At 54.9% G+C, this 14,442-nt stretch overlaps 9 protein-coding genes across 9 annotated transcripts; 5 read left to right on the top strand and 4 right to left on the bottom strand.

Annotated features, from left to right (window-relative positions):
• The first annotated feature begins 1 nt into the window (after window position 1).
• Window positions 2-1,041, top strand: BD324DRAFT_678333 (protein-tyrosine phosphatase-like protein). The gene is made up of 4 exons (XM_022018987.1): window positions 2-300; window positions 335-495; window positions 528-779; window positions 811-1,041. Exons 1-4 carry the CDS (start codon window positions 10-12, stop codon window positions 1,019-1,021), a joined length of 915 nt encoding a protein of 304 aa, XP_021874600.1. The 5' UTR covers window positions 2-9; the 3' UTR covers window positions 1,022-1,041.
• Window positions 1,042-1,233: 192 nt separating this feature from the next.
• On the top strand, window positions 1,234-2,027 carry BD324DRAFT_27909 (hypothetical protein). The gene is made up of 2 exons (XM_022012363.1): window positions 1,234-1,630; window positions 1,667-2,027. The coding sequence occupies exons 1-2, from the start codon at window positions 1,436-1,438 to the stop codon at window positions 1,850-1,852; spliced, it is 381 nt and encodes a 126-aa protein (XP_021874599.1). The 5' UTR covers window positions 1,234-1,435; the 3' UTR covers window positions 1,853-2,027.
• On the bottom strand, window positions 1,834-3,097 carry BD324DRAFT_612552 (TFIIH subunit Tfb4/p34; the record flags this gene model as incomplete). Its single annotated transcript, XM_022014403.1, has 4 exons — window positions 1,834-2,373; window positions 2,414-2,640; window positions 2,676-2,809; window positions 2,847-3,097. 4 exons carry the CDS (start codon window positions 3,095-3,097, stop codon window positions 2,227-2,229), a joined length of 759 nt encoding a protein of 252 aa, XP_021874598.1. The 3' UTR covers window positions 1,834-2,226.
• Window positions 3,098-3,191: 94 nt separating this feature from the next.
• Window positions 3,192-4,358, top strand: BD324DRAFT_28040 (cytokine-induced anti-apoptosis inhibitor 1, Fe-S biogenesis-domain-containing protein). Its single transcript, XM_022012366.1, has 2 exons — window positions 3,192-3,336; window positions 3,371-4,358. The coding sequence occupies exons 1-2, from the start codon at window positions 3,228-3,230 to the stop codon at window positions 4,075-4,077; spliced, it is 816 nt and encodes a 271-aa protein (XP_021874597.1). The 5' UTR covers window positions 3,192-3,227; the 3' UTR covers window positions 4,078-4,358.
• On the bottom strand, window positions 4,278-5,588 carry BD324DRAFT_647821 (ribosomal protein L1-like protein; the record flags this gene model as incomplete). The annotated part of the gene is made up of 6 exons (XM_022017725.1): window positions 4,278-4,354; window positions 4,393-4,531; window positions 4,569-4,579; window positions 4,617-5,052; window positions 5,094-5,318; window positions 5,355-5,588. 6 exons carry the CDS (start codon window positions 5,586-5,588, stop codon window positions 4,278-4,280), a joined length of 1,122 nt encoding a protein of 373 aa, XP_021874596.1.
• A 54-nt stretch (window positions 5,589-5,642) lies between these two features.
• Window positions 5,643-8,313, top strand: BD324DRAFT_678329 (quinon protein alcohol dehydrogenase-like superfamily). Its single transcript, XM_022018986.1, has 5 exons — window positions 5,643-6,016; window positions 6,050-6,217; window positions 6,254-6,642; window positions 6,677-7,244; window positions 7,282-8,313. The coding sequence occupies exons 1-5, from the start codon at window positions 5,756-5,758 to the stop codon at window positions 8,281-8,283; spliced, it is 2,388 nt and encodes a 795-aa protein (XP_021874595.1). The 5' UTR covers window positions 5,643-5,755; the 3' UTR covers window positions 8,284-8,313.
• Window positions 8,314-10,516, bottom strand: BD324DRAFT_678328 (hypothetical protein; the record flags this gene model as incomplete). The annotated part of the gene is made up of 8 exons (XM_022018985.1): window positions 10,163-10,516; window positions 9,999-10,119; window positions 9,711-9,962; window positions 9,353-9,673; window positions 9,097-9,317; window positions 8,614-9,062; window positions 8,415-8,571; window positions 8,314-8,378 (listed from the first exon to the last, which is right to left on the bottom strand). Coding segments are annotated over exons 2-8 (1,575 nt in total), but the record flags the coding sequence as incomplete, so codon positions are not given.
• Window positions 10,517-10,877: 361 nt separating this feature from the next.
• Window positions 10,878-12,606, top strand: BD324DRAFT_28118 (hypothetical protein). The gene is made up of 2 exons (XM_022012371.1): window positions 10,878-10,955; window positions 11,011-12,606. The coding sequence occupies exon 2, from the start codon at window positions 11,164-11,166 to the stop codon at window positions 12,466-12,468; it is 1,305 nt and encodes a 434-aa protein (XP_021874593.1). The 5' UTR covers window positions 10,878-10,955; window positions 11,011-11,163; the 3' UTR covers window positions 12,469-12,606.
• A 137-nt stretch (window positions 12,607-12,743) lies between these two features.
• On the bottom strand, window positions 12,744-14,353 carry BD324DRAFT_575093 (Indoleamine 2,3-dioxygenase; the record flags this gene model as incomplete). Its single annotated transcript, XM_022013105.1, has 2 exons — window positions 12,744-13,949; window positions 13,988-14,353. 2 exons carry the CDS (start codon window positions 14,351-14,353, stop codon window positions 12,744-12,746), a joined length of 1,572 nt encoding a protein of 523 aa, XP_021874592.1.
• Between the last annotated feature and the right edge of the window lie 89 nt (window positions 14,354-14,442).

The raw sequence follows: 14,442 nt of genomic DNA, 5'->3' as shown, positions 1-14,442 counted from the left end.
TCGACGACAATGGGCATTCAGAAATTTCAAGATCGAATTGCCGAAAAATGCTTGTCCCACTTGACCATGCCCGAAGTCCAAGTCTGGCCAACCTTGGCTAAGAGAGAAGACCACCGTCGTTCTCAATCCGTCCAGAGCCTCATCGATGAGACGTTGCTCACGCCCTACAGCGTCCGCGAATCCTCTAAACTTGATATTAACCGATACACGGACATACGCGCGTACGACCGGACTGCAGTACCCGGGGTCAATGCCAATGTCGTCGCTGATTCTCATGGGCGGTGGTGGGTCGCCGCGCAGGTGAGCCCTCATTCAAGACCGTCGTTCATCCCAGGCACCCCTCCCGAGTAACTTCTACACCTTCTTTCACAACATTCTCCACTCTACGGCTTCAGCTCACCCCTTGATCAACAAACCTCCCTCACACTCCGCCGTCATTGTCCAGTTGACGGGATGGGAAGAGAACGGAATGCGCAAAGCGGACCCATACCTCCCGTGAGCAAGGTATCTATTCAGGCTGACCTCAGGGACCCTCACGGTCGCCTCACATTCACCCACAACCGCGATTCCATCATCCTTCACCACGTCAATACCACCTGGCTCCCATCTGCGGGCACATCCCTGTCCGAACTGAAACTCGAAGACATGGTCCTCTATCACTACCACTTCAAAGGCTGGAGCGATCACGGCGTCCCAAAAAACACATCCGAGCTGAGGCAACTGGTCATGGATGTGCACGCAAAGCAACAAGAGGCCAATTGTGAAGTCTGGGTCCATTGGTGAGCTCTGCTGAATCGCAGCTGACGCCAGCTCCGCCGGAGTCGGTCGCACGGGCACTTTCATAGCTCTCTCGTCACTCCTTACATCGCGACGTGAAGTAGGGCCGCAGCGCTCAGCGGACAAACTCCCCCCCGCCATTGCGTCGGACCCAGTTGCACGCACCGTAGACGAGCTCAGAGAGTGGCGTACGATGCTCGTGCAGACCCCAGGGCAGCTGGGCTTGATATATAAGATGATGTAGATGCATGCTATGAGAGTGATGCAATCGCCGACACTCCGTCCATGCAACTCGGTCATGCAACGTGGGCACCATTTATACATGAGACAACTTCCGTTGGAACCGATCTCCGCAAAAGCAAATGAAAAGCGTTCCGCTCGATTTCCCACTCCAACTCACTCTCTTGTTAACATCCCAACTTTTACACAATGTTCGACACTGATTTCTGGCTCAAAGCTGGTGCTGTCTCAGCGAGTGGTCTCACAGCGGGTATGTTGAGACCAATGGCTCGCCACGATGCTGACATGATGCTCGTTTCGTTCGCTCACTCGCCCCCCCACCCCCACCCCAGGCCTCACGCTCTCGTACCGCCTTCTCATCAATCCAATCTTCAATGGCCCTCTCGCCGCCGCCGGCTCCAATCCTGGTCCTACCCTGATGCCCTCGAGCCGACTGGCGGTCTGGCACACTGCTTTCAACCTCGGCGCAAAGACTATCCCTCCCTTTGCAGGCGCAGCCACCGCCTTGATCATCGCTCTCGCCGCGAGGCGCAGAGTCGGATCGCGGGGTAACTCGTCCAAGACCTGGCTCTTTGTCGCGGCCGCCATGCAAATTGTCCATGTTCCATTCACAGTGAGTCAAAAATCCTCCTCCTCCGCTGACACCTAGCTCCTCGCGATCGCTCCAACCAACGCTAAGCTCATCGCCATGCGGGCGGCCAAGAATCTAGATATGGACAAGGTAGGCATGGAAAATCTCAACTTGCTGCTCAACAAATGGTGCGGATTGCACAATGTGCGGATCGCTACGGCCACGACGGCCTTCTTAATGGTCGTGACATCGCTCCTCTCATGATGATGCATCCTAGTCACGTTGCGCGCGTTATCGTCTTCGGGATGGGGATCGGTTGGATATCTGCGGCTAAGGCTTTTAGTAGGGATAAGGATTTGAAGGGGAATTTCGTCCTGTCGTCAGCCCCGGCCCCAATGCTTGACCCACTTGCACATCTGGCACACTGGCAACGGCTTGCAATAGACTGAATGTCAGCTCCGTTTGCCTTAACGCACCCACTGCTCAGACAGACACTGCAGACGAATCCCACATCGACAACATCATGGTGACAGAAACAGACCGCCCGAAAGTCCACGGCGTCCTGCGGGAGTACTGCGAATGGCTTGCGCCGTAATGCAGGTGGGGCGAGAAAGATGGTCTACGGTCAGAGGCATGACCTACCCCACACTTACATGTAGATACTGCAGTAACCCCACCCGCCCATTCCATCGCCAATAGATGCCTTCGGTGAGATGAGCTGCCTGTTGAAGAAAGATCGGAGCGCCGCCCTCCGGTGGCAGGGTCAACACATCTATAGGAACTTTCTATACGCATCAGCCTGATCATAACCATGCGCGCGCCCACCCCCTTTTGCGCCGCAAAGACGCAATTCATCATCCCCACATAACCTCCCCGCTGCGATCCGCCATCTTCCCCTTCCCCCGTGGGCGATGGCGTCGCGTTGATGATCATGATCCGAGGCTGCAGCCGATCAGGCGTGTTCGCCACTTCCGACTCTGCACTGTCCTGCGGAATGACGCGATTAATGAAGCACAACGCCTTAGTCAGAGCCGATACGATGGATGGTGGATCTGACCTCAGCACAGCCAACGCTCCTCAGCCTTACCATTCAGGTGCTGCTCCTCCTGCTCGACACTTTTCAGCGCCCGCTCCAGCTCCAAGTCCAACATATTGAAAGGTTGATAGACGTTTGACCTCAGATTCGACGGTCCAGCGAGCCCAGACGGATATACCTGGCGTCTGGGGGAATAAGCTTCGTCACGCCTGATGCCCTTACGCTGTCCCTGCTCCGGCGGCAAATACAACCACTTCGTTGCCCCATCTCGCTGCAAGGTGCGCATTGAGCCATATCATGAGCGTGTTGAGGAACTCGGCCAGACCTAGACTCTGCACCGGAGCCCGGCTGATCGTGGCGCTACCCTCTAGCTCCTTTGCGGTGCGTGATCCCGATGATAGGATCGACCATGACGTGGGATGTACGTCCAAGATCAGCAGCAGTAGCGAAGGGGGAATCCCGACGGTGGCCATAGTGACAGTGTCGAGTCATTGAATGACGACCGGCTGATAGGCCGTTGGCGGAATCAAAATTTTGAAACCCAAAGAATTCGTCCTTTGCTTACTCACTCACTCACTTCCTACATCATCACATCCACATACCATGTCCGTCGTAGTCATCGGGTCCATGTCCAGGTTGGACGAGTACCAGTCCCTACTCACCTCGCACAAGAATGTCAGAGGGGAAATGGTGGATCGGGTCCTCGATGGAGGTAAGCCATATAGCTGTTCTTTGTTGACTGGCAGCGACAACCCTGCCCCCTGCCCCGCTCGACCTCCACCTTGTGATTCCTCAGCCGATTCCCTCGACCTTACTCTCCATGATTCCACCTTCCACCACTGTCCATGTCCATCTTGGTCCCTCCGATGACCCAGCCGCCATAATCACCGCCATGTCCACCTTCCACCCCCTGCCTTCCACCCCCTCTGTTCTCTCCTTCACCGCACCGTCACCTCACGTCGTTCCCTTACGCACACTCAAGCGTAACCCAACGGATAGGGCCAAAAAGTCTGCTCTCTGGGCCCTTGACTCGCCACTCCTCCCTGACGGTGGTCGATCCCTCCTCACCCCGGAAGACAAACAGCGTCCCGAATGCACAATTCCTGATACATCGGGGAAGCCCGTCAAACGCAGGCGAGCGTGTAAAGACTGCACATGTGGACTCAAGGAGCTGGAGGAAGAGGAGGACGCCAGGTCAGCCGCTGCCGTCAGAGAGGCTCAAAAGTCGTTCTTCCTCGAAGGCGACGATGATATCCCAGAAAATGTCAAGAAGGCCACCGAAGGGATGGAAGGGGTCTGGCCAGTTGACAAACGAGCAGAGGCTAAAAAGACGAGCAGTTGCAATAGTTGCTACCTTGGAGATGCTTTCAGGTGTTCGAGCTGTCCTTACCTGGGTCTGCCGCCGTTCCAGCCGGGTGAAAAGGTGCAGATATCGCTGGGGGATGATATTTGAGTGATCCCGGCGATGATCGTATATAGAGCATGCACTGTATCATACACACTTGTCGAGGGAGTCTCTCGAGACGTGAAACTTAAGTGATGATAGAGCGTTCCATGTAGCACACCTGAGTCAGGAGCACGACACACAAACATGACGTGCATCGTATCATCATGCTCTCGTCGACGGCTCGCGGCGCTTCGCTGGCTCGCCTCCTACGCTGAATCCGCGTCGCTCACTCGTATCCTCGGCCCATTCGAGGATGTCATGTGCACCTCTTCAAACCACGTCGCTAGACATCAGCCCCATACCTATCTCTCCTGAACCCACTCTTTTTCGGCTTCTTCCGCTTGATGCGCGATACCAGCGCATCATCATTGTCCCCTGCGCCGGCCACTGGGAAAGTGTCCCTTACTGAACTGATGAGGCTTCTAAAATTCGCCAAGATGTGTTCGCGAGGCAATGTATTCTGTCATCAGCAAAATTCCTCACAACCTCCTTCTCACCCTTCCGAAATCTGTCGTCAGCCATGAGCCCTGTCGGTTCCCACTCACTGATCCTCAACCTCCCCTTTTCATTGGTGAACCAATCTGTCGCTCCTCTCGCCTCCTGTATCCTCTTGACCAATTCTAATCCCTCACCCACACCGCCTCGCCTCGCTGTCGGCATCAGACCCCGTTGACCGAGAAATCGACCCAGCCGACTCGTCACTGCGGGCAACATGCTCGGTGTAGACAAGACTTTTGTAGGCCTAATCTTGCCCTCTTCGACCTCCTCAAACAGATCTGCTCCACCGACATACTGTACCCCAGCCTCTTTGGCCAATCGCGCCGACTCGGTGTCATCCTCCGCAAAGACCAAGATCACATCGGCAGTCTTCTTGATATCGTACGGTAGATTCGCCCTTCCACGAAGATTCGGTATGCTCCCCTTGGAGCCAATGGTTAACGACAGGTCAAATAGGGTGTTTGGCTGACCCGCTTCCACCGCCTACTTCGTCAGTCCCGGCCCCGCCGCGTGCCATCACCCACCTGTAGTACCGCAATGGCCTCCTCAGTCGACAGCATCGACGCCGCCAAAGCATCCTTCTCTGCCTTTCTCGCTGAACGCCTCCTCAACTCGGCATCTTTCTGAGCCTGAGTTTTCTTCCCCTGCAACTTTTCACGCTTCTTCACCTCGGCCAGGGTCTCTGTCTTCATGACGATCCTGTTCTTGGCGACGAGGGCGGTGGACGAGGTGGCGAAGGACCGAGAGGCCTGGATGTCAGCGTCGCCAATAATCAGTCTCCTCACCTCTGCTACCCTTGACACGGCCAGCCTGTTCATCGTCGCCTTCTCCTTGCCCCACTTAGCCCTGTTGTAATCCTCTCTGCTCTTTCGCTCAAACTTGATAGCGCGTTTCTTGATGTGAGCGACAAACTTGGCCCTTTCAGCGAGGTAAGCGTCGAGAATATGTTGGCGTGAGACCGGGACAGCAACACTCCTCCTCTCGCTGGTCGATCGAGAGCTATTGGGAATTTCGAGCATCTCTAGTTTCGGATCCGAAGAAAAAGTTTCAAGGTGAAATCTTTCTGCGGGCGACGCTGAATGTCTACAACAACGACCACGATCACTCTGACCCTCTGTCCGTTGCACAAAGGAAGTACAGACAGCTCCCTCGACACCATTTGGCCTGTTTCAAATCGCTGCCCAATATGTCACCGATACCACCCGCCGCTCCGGTGCAGCTACACCGAGCACGATTTCTCGACTACACTCCCTCCCCCATCACCTGCATCTCCTTTGCTCCTCTTCCCTTGCCGGCCCCGGACCTCGTAGGCAAAGGCAAAGGTCGACAAGACGCCTTTTCGCCTGACGAATTAGGTCTGCTGGTAGTGGCGAGGGAGAACGGTAATGTGGAGATTTGGGAGTGGATGAGGGAGGAAGGCGGTAATGGCAATTGGGTTCTCGAAAGGGTGAGCTCTCCATTGAGGCTTCACTGACGACAGGTCCTCCCACCGACTCTTACCCACCCGACGGTCTCCCTCATGGCACTGACGATCCGACCCAGCTTCAAGTCATACGCTGTACCGAAGCTGAAGGCCTTGAGATTGTTCACCGCGGGATCTGAAGCTAGCGAACTGGTCGAGCGCTGTCTTCAAACAGGTCGCATCTTGGTGAGCCATCTACTCTCTCTCCGCGCTGACCCCCAGCAATCCTACCATATCCCCTCGCCTCCCATCTGGTCACTTTCTGTATCCCCGACCCACACCTTACTCTGCCTCTCGACCACCGCGCCGACCCTTACCTTTATCTCACTCGACGACACCCTCTCCCCTCCCCCGCCCCACCTCCTTCGCACAGAGTACCTTCCATCAACCACGCGAACCGTGTCTATCGCCTGGGGTCCCCCTGAACCCATTCAAGAGGATTCCGAATGGGTCTGGCGAGACACCTACCTTGTCACCGGCAACTCTGACAGCTCGTTCCGCAAATGGGATATCCCACGGGGAGCTGGCCGAGTCACGATCAGAGGCCGGAGTGTCGTGGAAAAGGCTAAAAAAGGACGCAAGACAATCATCTGGGGTGTCGCTGCGCTACCGTGAGCTCTCTTCTTCGGACCACGCTGACTTTAGCGACGGCACAATTGTCACTTCCGACTCGCTCGGCTCTGTGACCTTTTGGGACGGATCGAGTCTCGCCCAAAAGAACTCGTTCAAAGCTCACAAAGCCGATGCCATGTGTCTCGTCGTCGGACCAGACGGCAAAAGCGTCTTTACCTCTGGACCAGATCAGCGAGTCTGTCAGTTCGTCCATACCGATGCTTGGCGTCTCGTGGCGAATCGCCGGATCCACTCACACGACGTTCGTGCGTTGGCCATGTTTCCCCCGTACACTCCCTACGTCTCTCCGCCTTTCTGCCCCATCCTCGCCAGTGGCGGCTGGGACATGTCACTTGCCCTCACGCCCGCTGGCGAGACTGGACGCAACCCCCTGGGGAAAGCCAAGGGTATGTCTCGGACCATCTTTGAAGAGTCTTTTGCTCGAAAGCTCAGCTACATGGGTGGCGGACGAGGCACCGGACGCATCAGCTTGGCGCGTGCCCCACGCCTGCTGCTTGCCCGGAAGGACCGATCGGTTGGCGTGTGGAAAATACTGGAGGACGAGCTGGGCTGGGAAAAGCTCTTCGAGATGGATTTCAGGGTGAGTAACCATCACCACCGCTATCTGCTGACGACAGCTGCGCACGAGTCTCATCGCTTCCGCAATCTCTCCCGACGGTCGCTGGGTGGCCGTGTCCGACCTGTACGAGACAAAGCTCTTCAGCCTCGATGCAAAGCCTCAACGCATGCCCCTGCACCTCGTCGACTCGCCCGAGCTATCCCATTTGTCACTTGAAACCACTGGCACTGGATCTTCCGCCCTTCTGTTCACTCCCGATTCTCAGCGCCTTGTGCTAGGCCTCTCATCCCAAGTTGTCGTTGTCGATATTGATGCCGCGCGCGTACTTAAATGCTTCAAACGAGATGATCCGATCTCCGGCGGCAGAGTCATTCGATCAGGTGATGCCGACACATCGAATGATCCCGCCATCACGACTCTCGCTACCAGTGATGATGGACAATATCTCGCCGTGGCAGATCTCCTCTCCCGCGTATCCATTTTCAACCTCGACACCTTGCGCCAGACCGCTGTCCTCCCTACACTCCCCTCTATCCCCCTCACACTGGCCTTTTGCCCGACTCACCCGTCCCTCCTTGCCATCGCCTCTCCTTCCGGCGCAATGACATTCTATAATCTCGACACGAACCGATTCCTCTCGCCTACCCGCCAATTGAACATTCTCAACGCCGCGCTCCGAGATCAATACACACCTGCCCAAGGCATCTCATTCGAACCGTGTCGCTCGACTCCTCGTGCAGCCAAAGTCGTCATCTGGTCACACGATTGGCTATGCACAGCTCGAATAGACCTCGAAGCGTTGAGCCGACAGGGCAAACATGACGAATCGCTACGCAAGAAACGTGCTCGTGAAGCTAGAGAAGCGTTGGAATCCGTCTCGTCGTCGTCTGCCGGGCCAGACGATCCCAACTTTTTCAAAATCTCCCTTGACCGATTTAGGGGCCTAGGCGGAGTAGATTGGTTGGCAGAGGGGGAGATGATCGTCGTGGAGAGACAATTGGGAGATTTCATGGGCGAGCTGCCGCCGGCGTTCTGGTCAGGAGGTTATGGAAGGGCGTAAATATATACATGCATAAAAACCTAGTGGGACCCCAAACTACTCGTACCCCCATGCGAGAACGATGAACCGATTGAAGTCCCCTCCGAGACGCACACCTGACCGTCAGCACAAGACAACCCTGTATCCCTTACAATCGGGAAGGCACCCTGTTTGCCCACTTCTGATCCTTCTCCATCCCCTGTCGTCGAAATGACCTGTGCTGTCCCCCATGCATCGTCGTACAGCCTCAGCACCCGAAGTTTCATGCCCGGTCTCAGATCCAGCTCATCAGGCAATGAAGCGGCGTACCTATCGTTGTCGTCAGAATCTCTCGTCAGATCAACGACTCACGGCCATAGCACATTGACCTCTGCACCCGTTTCTATCCACTTGTCTCCATTCTGATTCTCGTCCTTGACTCTCGGGAGCACAACCCCACTGGTCCTCTCCCCTGGTCCAGGCATACCTGATGATGAATGAGCTGCAGAAGCTGTCGCGGCCCCTGCTCCAGCACCGACCCCGAGCGCAGCAGCTGATGCGAAGCCTGGACCACCGCCTGCCAAGCTCGACATCATACTTTCACCAGGCTTCCCCATGGCAGATGTACTCCCGCCCATTGTCGGTGAGCTCGCAGCGGCCATCGATTGAGAGGTTCCCAACAGACCCTTCTCTGAGGAATTGGGCGGATGAGATCGTCCATTGTGGAAGAGTCCGAGTCGGCCGTTGTCGAAGGACGACGCCGAGTCGCGGTGATTCTGACGTCGCTTGCGAAGACACAAGAATGCGAGCAGGGCGAGAAGCTGAAGTTTAGCTTTGCATGTCGCCGCGACTCACCAAAAGACCCCCTACAACGGAACCCACCACCACACCAGCGATCTGACCTCCCGACAGACCATGATGGGCGAAATCGGTATTGTCACCGCCAGAGACAGAGGACGAGGTGGACGTCGATGATGAGGTAGATGTCGATGATGACGTTGACGACATCGTTGACGACGCCACACTCGATGTCCTCGACGGCAGTACAAATCCACAGACCGATATATCCGTGTTGCCTACGCGTCAGCAAAGCTCCCACGACCAGACCCACCATTATAGCAACAATCACTCGGATTAGATCCCGAACAGAAATCACACAGCTGACTCGTGCTGGAGCCATATCCACAGTTGTTCTCCCCATTGTCCTCTCCAGAGACACAGGTCTGGGAATCGTTTGTCGCCAGAGTGGTCCAGTTGGTGCAGTCGACAAAGTCCTTGTGTAGCCAATACGTTTGATTACCATTCGTCCCATCGGTAATGGTGGGTGTTCCAGGACAGAATGACGAATTGACAATCTGCGCCTCGCTTGCAGAGTATTGCAAGCACGTGTCCTGACAGACCATCTTCTGAGATGTTGCTGCGCTCGTCCCATCTAAAAGTCAGCTTTTGGGTTCAGCGAATCCACCTACTGTAGAGGCTCAAACACTGAGCACTCCACTTCTCGTTCACCCATTGACTGCACAACACTGTTCTCTCCCATCGGATCACAGCGTTCGACGCATTGGAGCACCCTAATTCCTCCACAAACTTGGTCTGCTGGAATTGAGCGGGGTTCGAAAAGTAGCCAAACGCATAAGTGTCAAACGTAGCGACATCGGTGACTTGAGAGAAGAATGGGAATGCGTTGGAGAGGTTAGATGGGTTGAGGTAGGCGTAGGAGACTGCGAGTCAGCCGAGTAGGTCCATACCCTACTTACAACCTGGACAGGCCGAACTTCCAAGCAGCCTCAAGCACCCATTGCTATCCACCGACTGCGCCTGCGCTCCTAGACTGCCTATCACCGCCGCCAGAGCGAGGAAGATATGCATGGCAGGGGTCTAAAATCCAGTCAGACGCTCCGAGCTTTCGGCAGTGACTCACTGTGTGGCCGATCTTTTTGGTAATGGGTTTCCAGTCCAGCTGACCTGTGTCTCTCTCTCCGACCTGAGCTATATAGTACTAGTTGAACGGCCGATGGGGAGAGAGTGAGAGTATCTACCAAGTAAGGTTTGAGGGGGATAATGATAAAAATGGCTCAAAAATTTCCAGCGGCAAGGCGGAATTCCAACGACGGGACACCAAAGATCTGGTGGATGGTGGATGCGAGTAGGCGAGTAGACGAATCAAAGGTGAGTAAGGTGTGTGTGGACAAGGGGGTGTTCAGATCGATTGTGTGTGTGTGCTGATATGAACCAAAAGAAGGTGGAGGGACTCTTGGAAGGATGGAATATTCCTCGCCCTCGCCCCCTCGCCCCCTCGCCCCCTCGCCGCCTCGCCCTTCCCCCCCCACACACTCTCTGCCAATACTCCACACATTCCCGCCTCATACACCTTGGCTGACAGCAATTTTCTTCTCACTCACGTACGCCGCCACTTACGCCTCCCTCCCTCCGTCCTCCTCCCGTGTTTTTGCCACTTCTGGGCAGTAATAGTAGATCTCTGTCTCCCTCTCTCTCTCTCTCTCCCTGTCGAACATTATTGTCGTCGCAACGCCCAAAAGAGGGTTGAGTTTGAGTAGTAAGTAGTAGCCGGCAGCCGCCCTCTCATTGGTCCAGAGCCATTGTTGTTCAGGTACATCGGAGAGAATTGAACCAGAATTATCGAGTTGTTGGGAACAGCTGGCGTCGGGGCGAGAGGAGAGTGCCACACGTCATTCGGGAAGGACTCCCCCTCCGTTAGTGGTTAAGAAGCTGCATCGGTGTCACCGCTGCTGCTGACGTCCTTGGAAGTCGCTGACCGATGCCGGATTATGCTCTTTCCTGCACAGACCATGATCGTCATGTTCGGCCACGTGGGATGATCGGATCCGAGATCTGATGGGCTTTCGAGTTGCGCCAAGATTTAAAGGTACCGACTGGATAGTTTGAATAACCTGTTTTAGAATGTACACCATGAGCCTGTTCAAGCAGTTCTTGGACCTCCATCCCGAGGTGCAGCACATCCGAGTGGACTTTGCAGCGTATGACAACTTCAAGTACTCCAAGGGTATCACCGCCCGTCACGCGCGGGCTCTAGGCCAATCCGGAGGTGTTTCTGTCCCTGGGCCCATCTGTTTCGGTCAGACACGATACACTCAGCTACTCTATGAAGCGATCAAGGACCAAGAGACAAATCATTTGGTGCCAGATCAGACGACCTTACGCCTTTCGATTGACCCGAAAGTTGCCATGGTCCAGTGCTTTGTGACCAGTCCAAACGCCTTGCGTGACGAGAATGATCTTTGGGCAGCTTGCCCCAGAAAACTTCTCCAGCGTGTCAATGATCGAGCTGATAAGAACGGCCTCGGCATCAAAGTCGGTTGGGAAATCGAGTTCCTCCTCCTTGCCTCCTCGGATGCCACAGCGCCTCTACCTACTCCCCTCGCGTCATTCTCCACAGCCGGTATGGAGGATCCCTCTTTCAAGGTCGTCTACGATACCGTCGAACATCTTGAAGCCAACAGGGTACCCGTCTGGACCTACCACGCAGAGTGCTCACCGCCCCACGGTGGCGGATTTGAAATCACCCTCTCACCTTCTTCGCCCCTCGAATCAGCGGACAATCTGCTCTACAGCATGAGTATAATCCGACAAGTCGCCCAGAAACATGGCTACCATGCGACGTGTCATCCCAAACCTTTTGAAGCTGGACCGGGGACAGGTCAACACATACACATGTCCATCGCAGGCCATGATCTCGCAGATTCATTCCTGGCCGGCGTCATGGCTAGACTGAATCAAACTACGGCATTTCTTCTCGGAGGCTACGATTCCTACTCGAGACAAGGCGCTTACGGCGGTGGATGGATATACCATTCCCCTGGAAAAATTCCACCTGTCAGAGACTGTGGAACGGCTCATTGGGAATTCAGAATGCCAGATAACCTCTGTAACCCGTATCTCCAGCTCGCAGCCATCATCTGTACCGGTCTCGAGGGGATCGATCAACAACTTTCACCTCCCTCGGCTCGAACCATCGACGAAATGATGGGCATGTCGGCGGATCAGGCCGCAGAACAAGGTATCAAGGCTCTTCCCAAATCGCTCAAAGCTGCAATCGACGAACTGGAAGCGAATCAGGACTGGTGGGCCGGTCAATTCTCCAAGACCAGTATCAAGGGGTACTTGATGAATTCCAGAGCAGAGATCAGTCAGTCGGACAAGATGGCCTATGCGAAAAGGGTGCAACTGGCAATGAATCACGGTTGATGTCAAGCAAGTCCATCGCTGCCCGAGCAGCCCACCAAGTTCACAGCATTCGGCTCGCATCCAACCAGGTTTCCCCCGTCGTCGAATGACGCTACGCAGCCTGGTGGCGAGAGGGTTTCGTGCCGAGTCCGGTGTCAACCTCGCACTCCATGCACATGCACAACAAATCCTTCTCCTTGTGCTCACCCGGCCTGATAACAGGGGCCCGAAATGCTTATAACCCAAACATGCAGCATGATACAATCGCCTCACTCTATCTCCCCTGCTAAGGTATTCTATTTCAGCTCATAGGTCGGTCCCTTGGGTTGCCCGATCATCGCCTTGGTCGTATTGTCCCTGCACCGTTTCAAGAACTTGAACAGTGGACTTCCTCCAGTCCCTCTGAGCTCCCTCACATCTTCTACCTGAACCACTTGCTCCGTTTGACCCAGCGACAATCTGATCCTCTCTGAAGGCTGTTTCCTCGCTTGTTGAACGATGAAAAGACTGACAATCCGCATGTGTTTCTCTCTGAACCGCTTCAATGCCTCCAACGCGCCATCGTACGCTTCGACGAGCCTTGGCTGACTTTGCGCATGCTCAATCACCAAGGATCGGAGAGGAGTCGGATGGGTCGAAAGGTGGAGCAAGAAAGTCCGGTGAGGTAGTGGCATGTACTCCAACATGCGTTGAACAAACGTCGCTTCCATGGGCACAGAGATGGTCGGTCGTTCCGTGGAGATAGGAGTGTGATCCGTCATGATATGAACATCCTCAGTAGTGACTGGATCGACCGGTGCGATCTCGGGTGTGCGATCGGTGTGGTCGACCGTCAGGAAGATATCAATGGCGTGGATGAGACTGCTTTGGCCTGCACTCGGACCAGAGTAGAGCTTGGTGTTGGAAGTCGAGCCCTGATCCAGCTGCCACGGACGACTGTCTGGTCCGTCATCGCTCCCTCTGAACCACGGCCTGATGAGGTGATAAAACTCTTCCGGGTCCACATGCTGCATCATTGACAGCGTAATGTCTCCAATGCGGTCAATGAGGACGGCCAGTTTTGTCAGATAAATTGTCAATCTCTGCAACGCCACTGCATCTGCCAAGAACAACTCGTCCAGCGATTGTCGCATGAGCTTGAGAGCGGCTGCCCCAGAAATCTCGCATTGGGCCGAAATGACATAAAACATTTCTTCCGATTTAGTGTTTGTAAAAGACCCAACGGCACGGCTCGGAGGATTGAGAGAGTAATGTGGGGGTTGAGAGGGATCGGTGGATAGAAAATTGTACAGGACCGTATCGGCATACGTGACGACCGGTGGCAGACCGAGCGAAGTCGAGACAGGTTTGAGAGGCGAGGCGATGGGCTGAGGGATGACATGTGTGATCTGACTCGGTGGCGAAGAGTGGACATAGAAATGCTGAATATACGTCAAGACGAGGTGAGCTCGGCGCATGAGCAATATTGATCTCTCCAATCCCCTCGTGTCAAGCACAGGCATCTAAATATATCAGAAAACATTTAATCGTCAAGACTAACCATTTCGATAGCACGCCTCCACTCCACATCTTTCGGCCTTGTACCAGCCAGCATTAACCCATCACCCACACCTTGACCTCTAGCAGCGTCAAACGCATCCTCCCATATATCCCATGGCGCAGGCAACCGTTCAAGATTCTTGGTCAGTGGCAAGAACCCTGTCCTGACATCGACTTCGAAATCGGCAGAAGCTAGAGAGGCGACATTGGGTGCCAGGCCGTTCGAGTCGTGAGCACTTGTACTGGGTGCTCCAGAGGGGAAGAGATCCGTCGATTGCGCATAGGATGGCTGGAGTGCGAGGAAATGGCCAGGTGGGAGAGGGATACGATTGAGAGGAGGTGGCGATGGGGATCGCTGGGAAAGCATCGGTGACGTGTGATGATGTGTCATGGTGCAGTCTACCTCAGAGTCATTATATAGCGCAAAGAACTGTCGGAGCGAACCTTTCTTATTAT

The sequence above is a fragment of the Kockovaella imperatae genome (genome assembly GCF_002102565.1).
Source record: "Kockovaella imperatae strain NRRL Y-17943 chromosome Unknown BD324scaffold_1, whole genome shotgun sequence".
NCBI classification, from domain to species: domain Eukaryota; kingdom Fungi; phylum Basidiomycota; class Tremellomycetes; order Tremellales; family Cuniculitremaceae; genus Kockovaella; species Kockovaella imperatae.
This window is presented reverse-complemented; position numbering and strand designations above follow the sequence as displayed.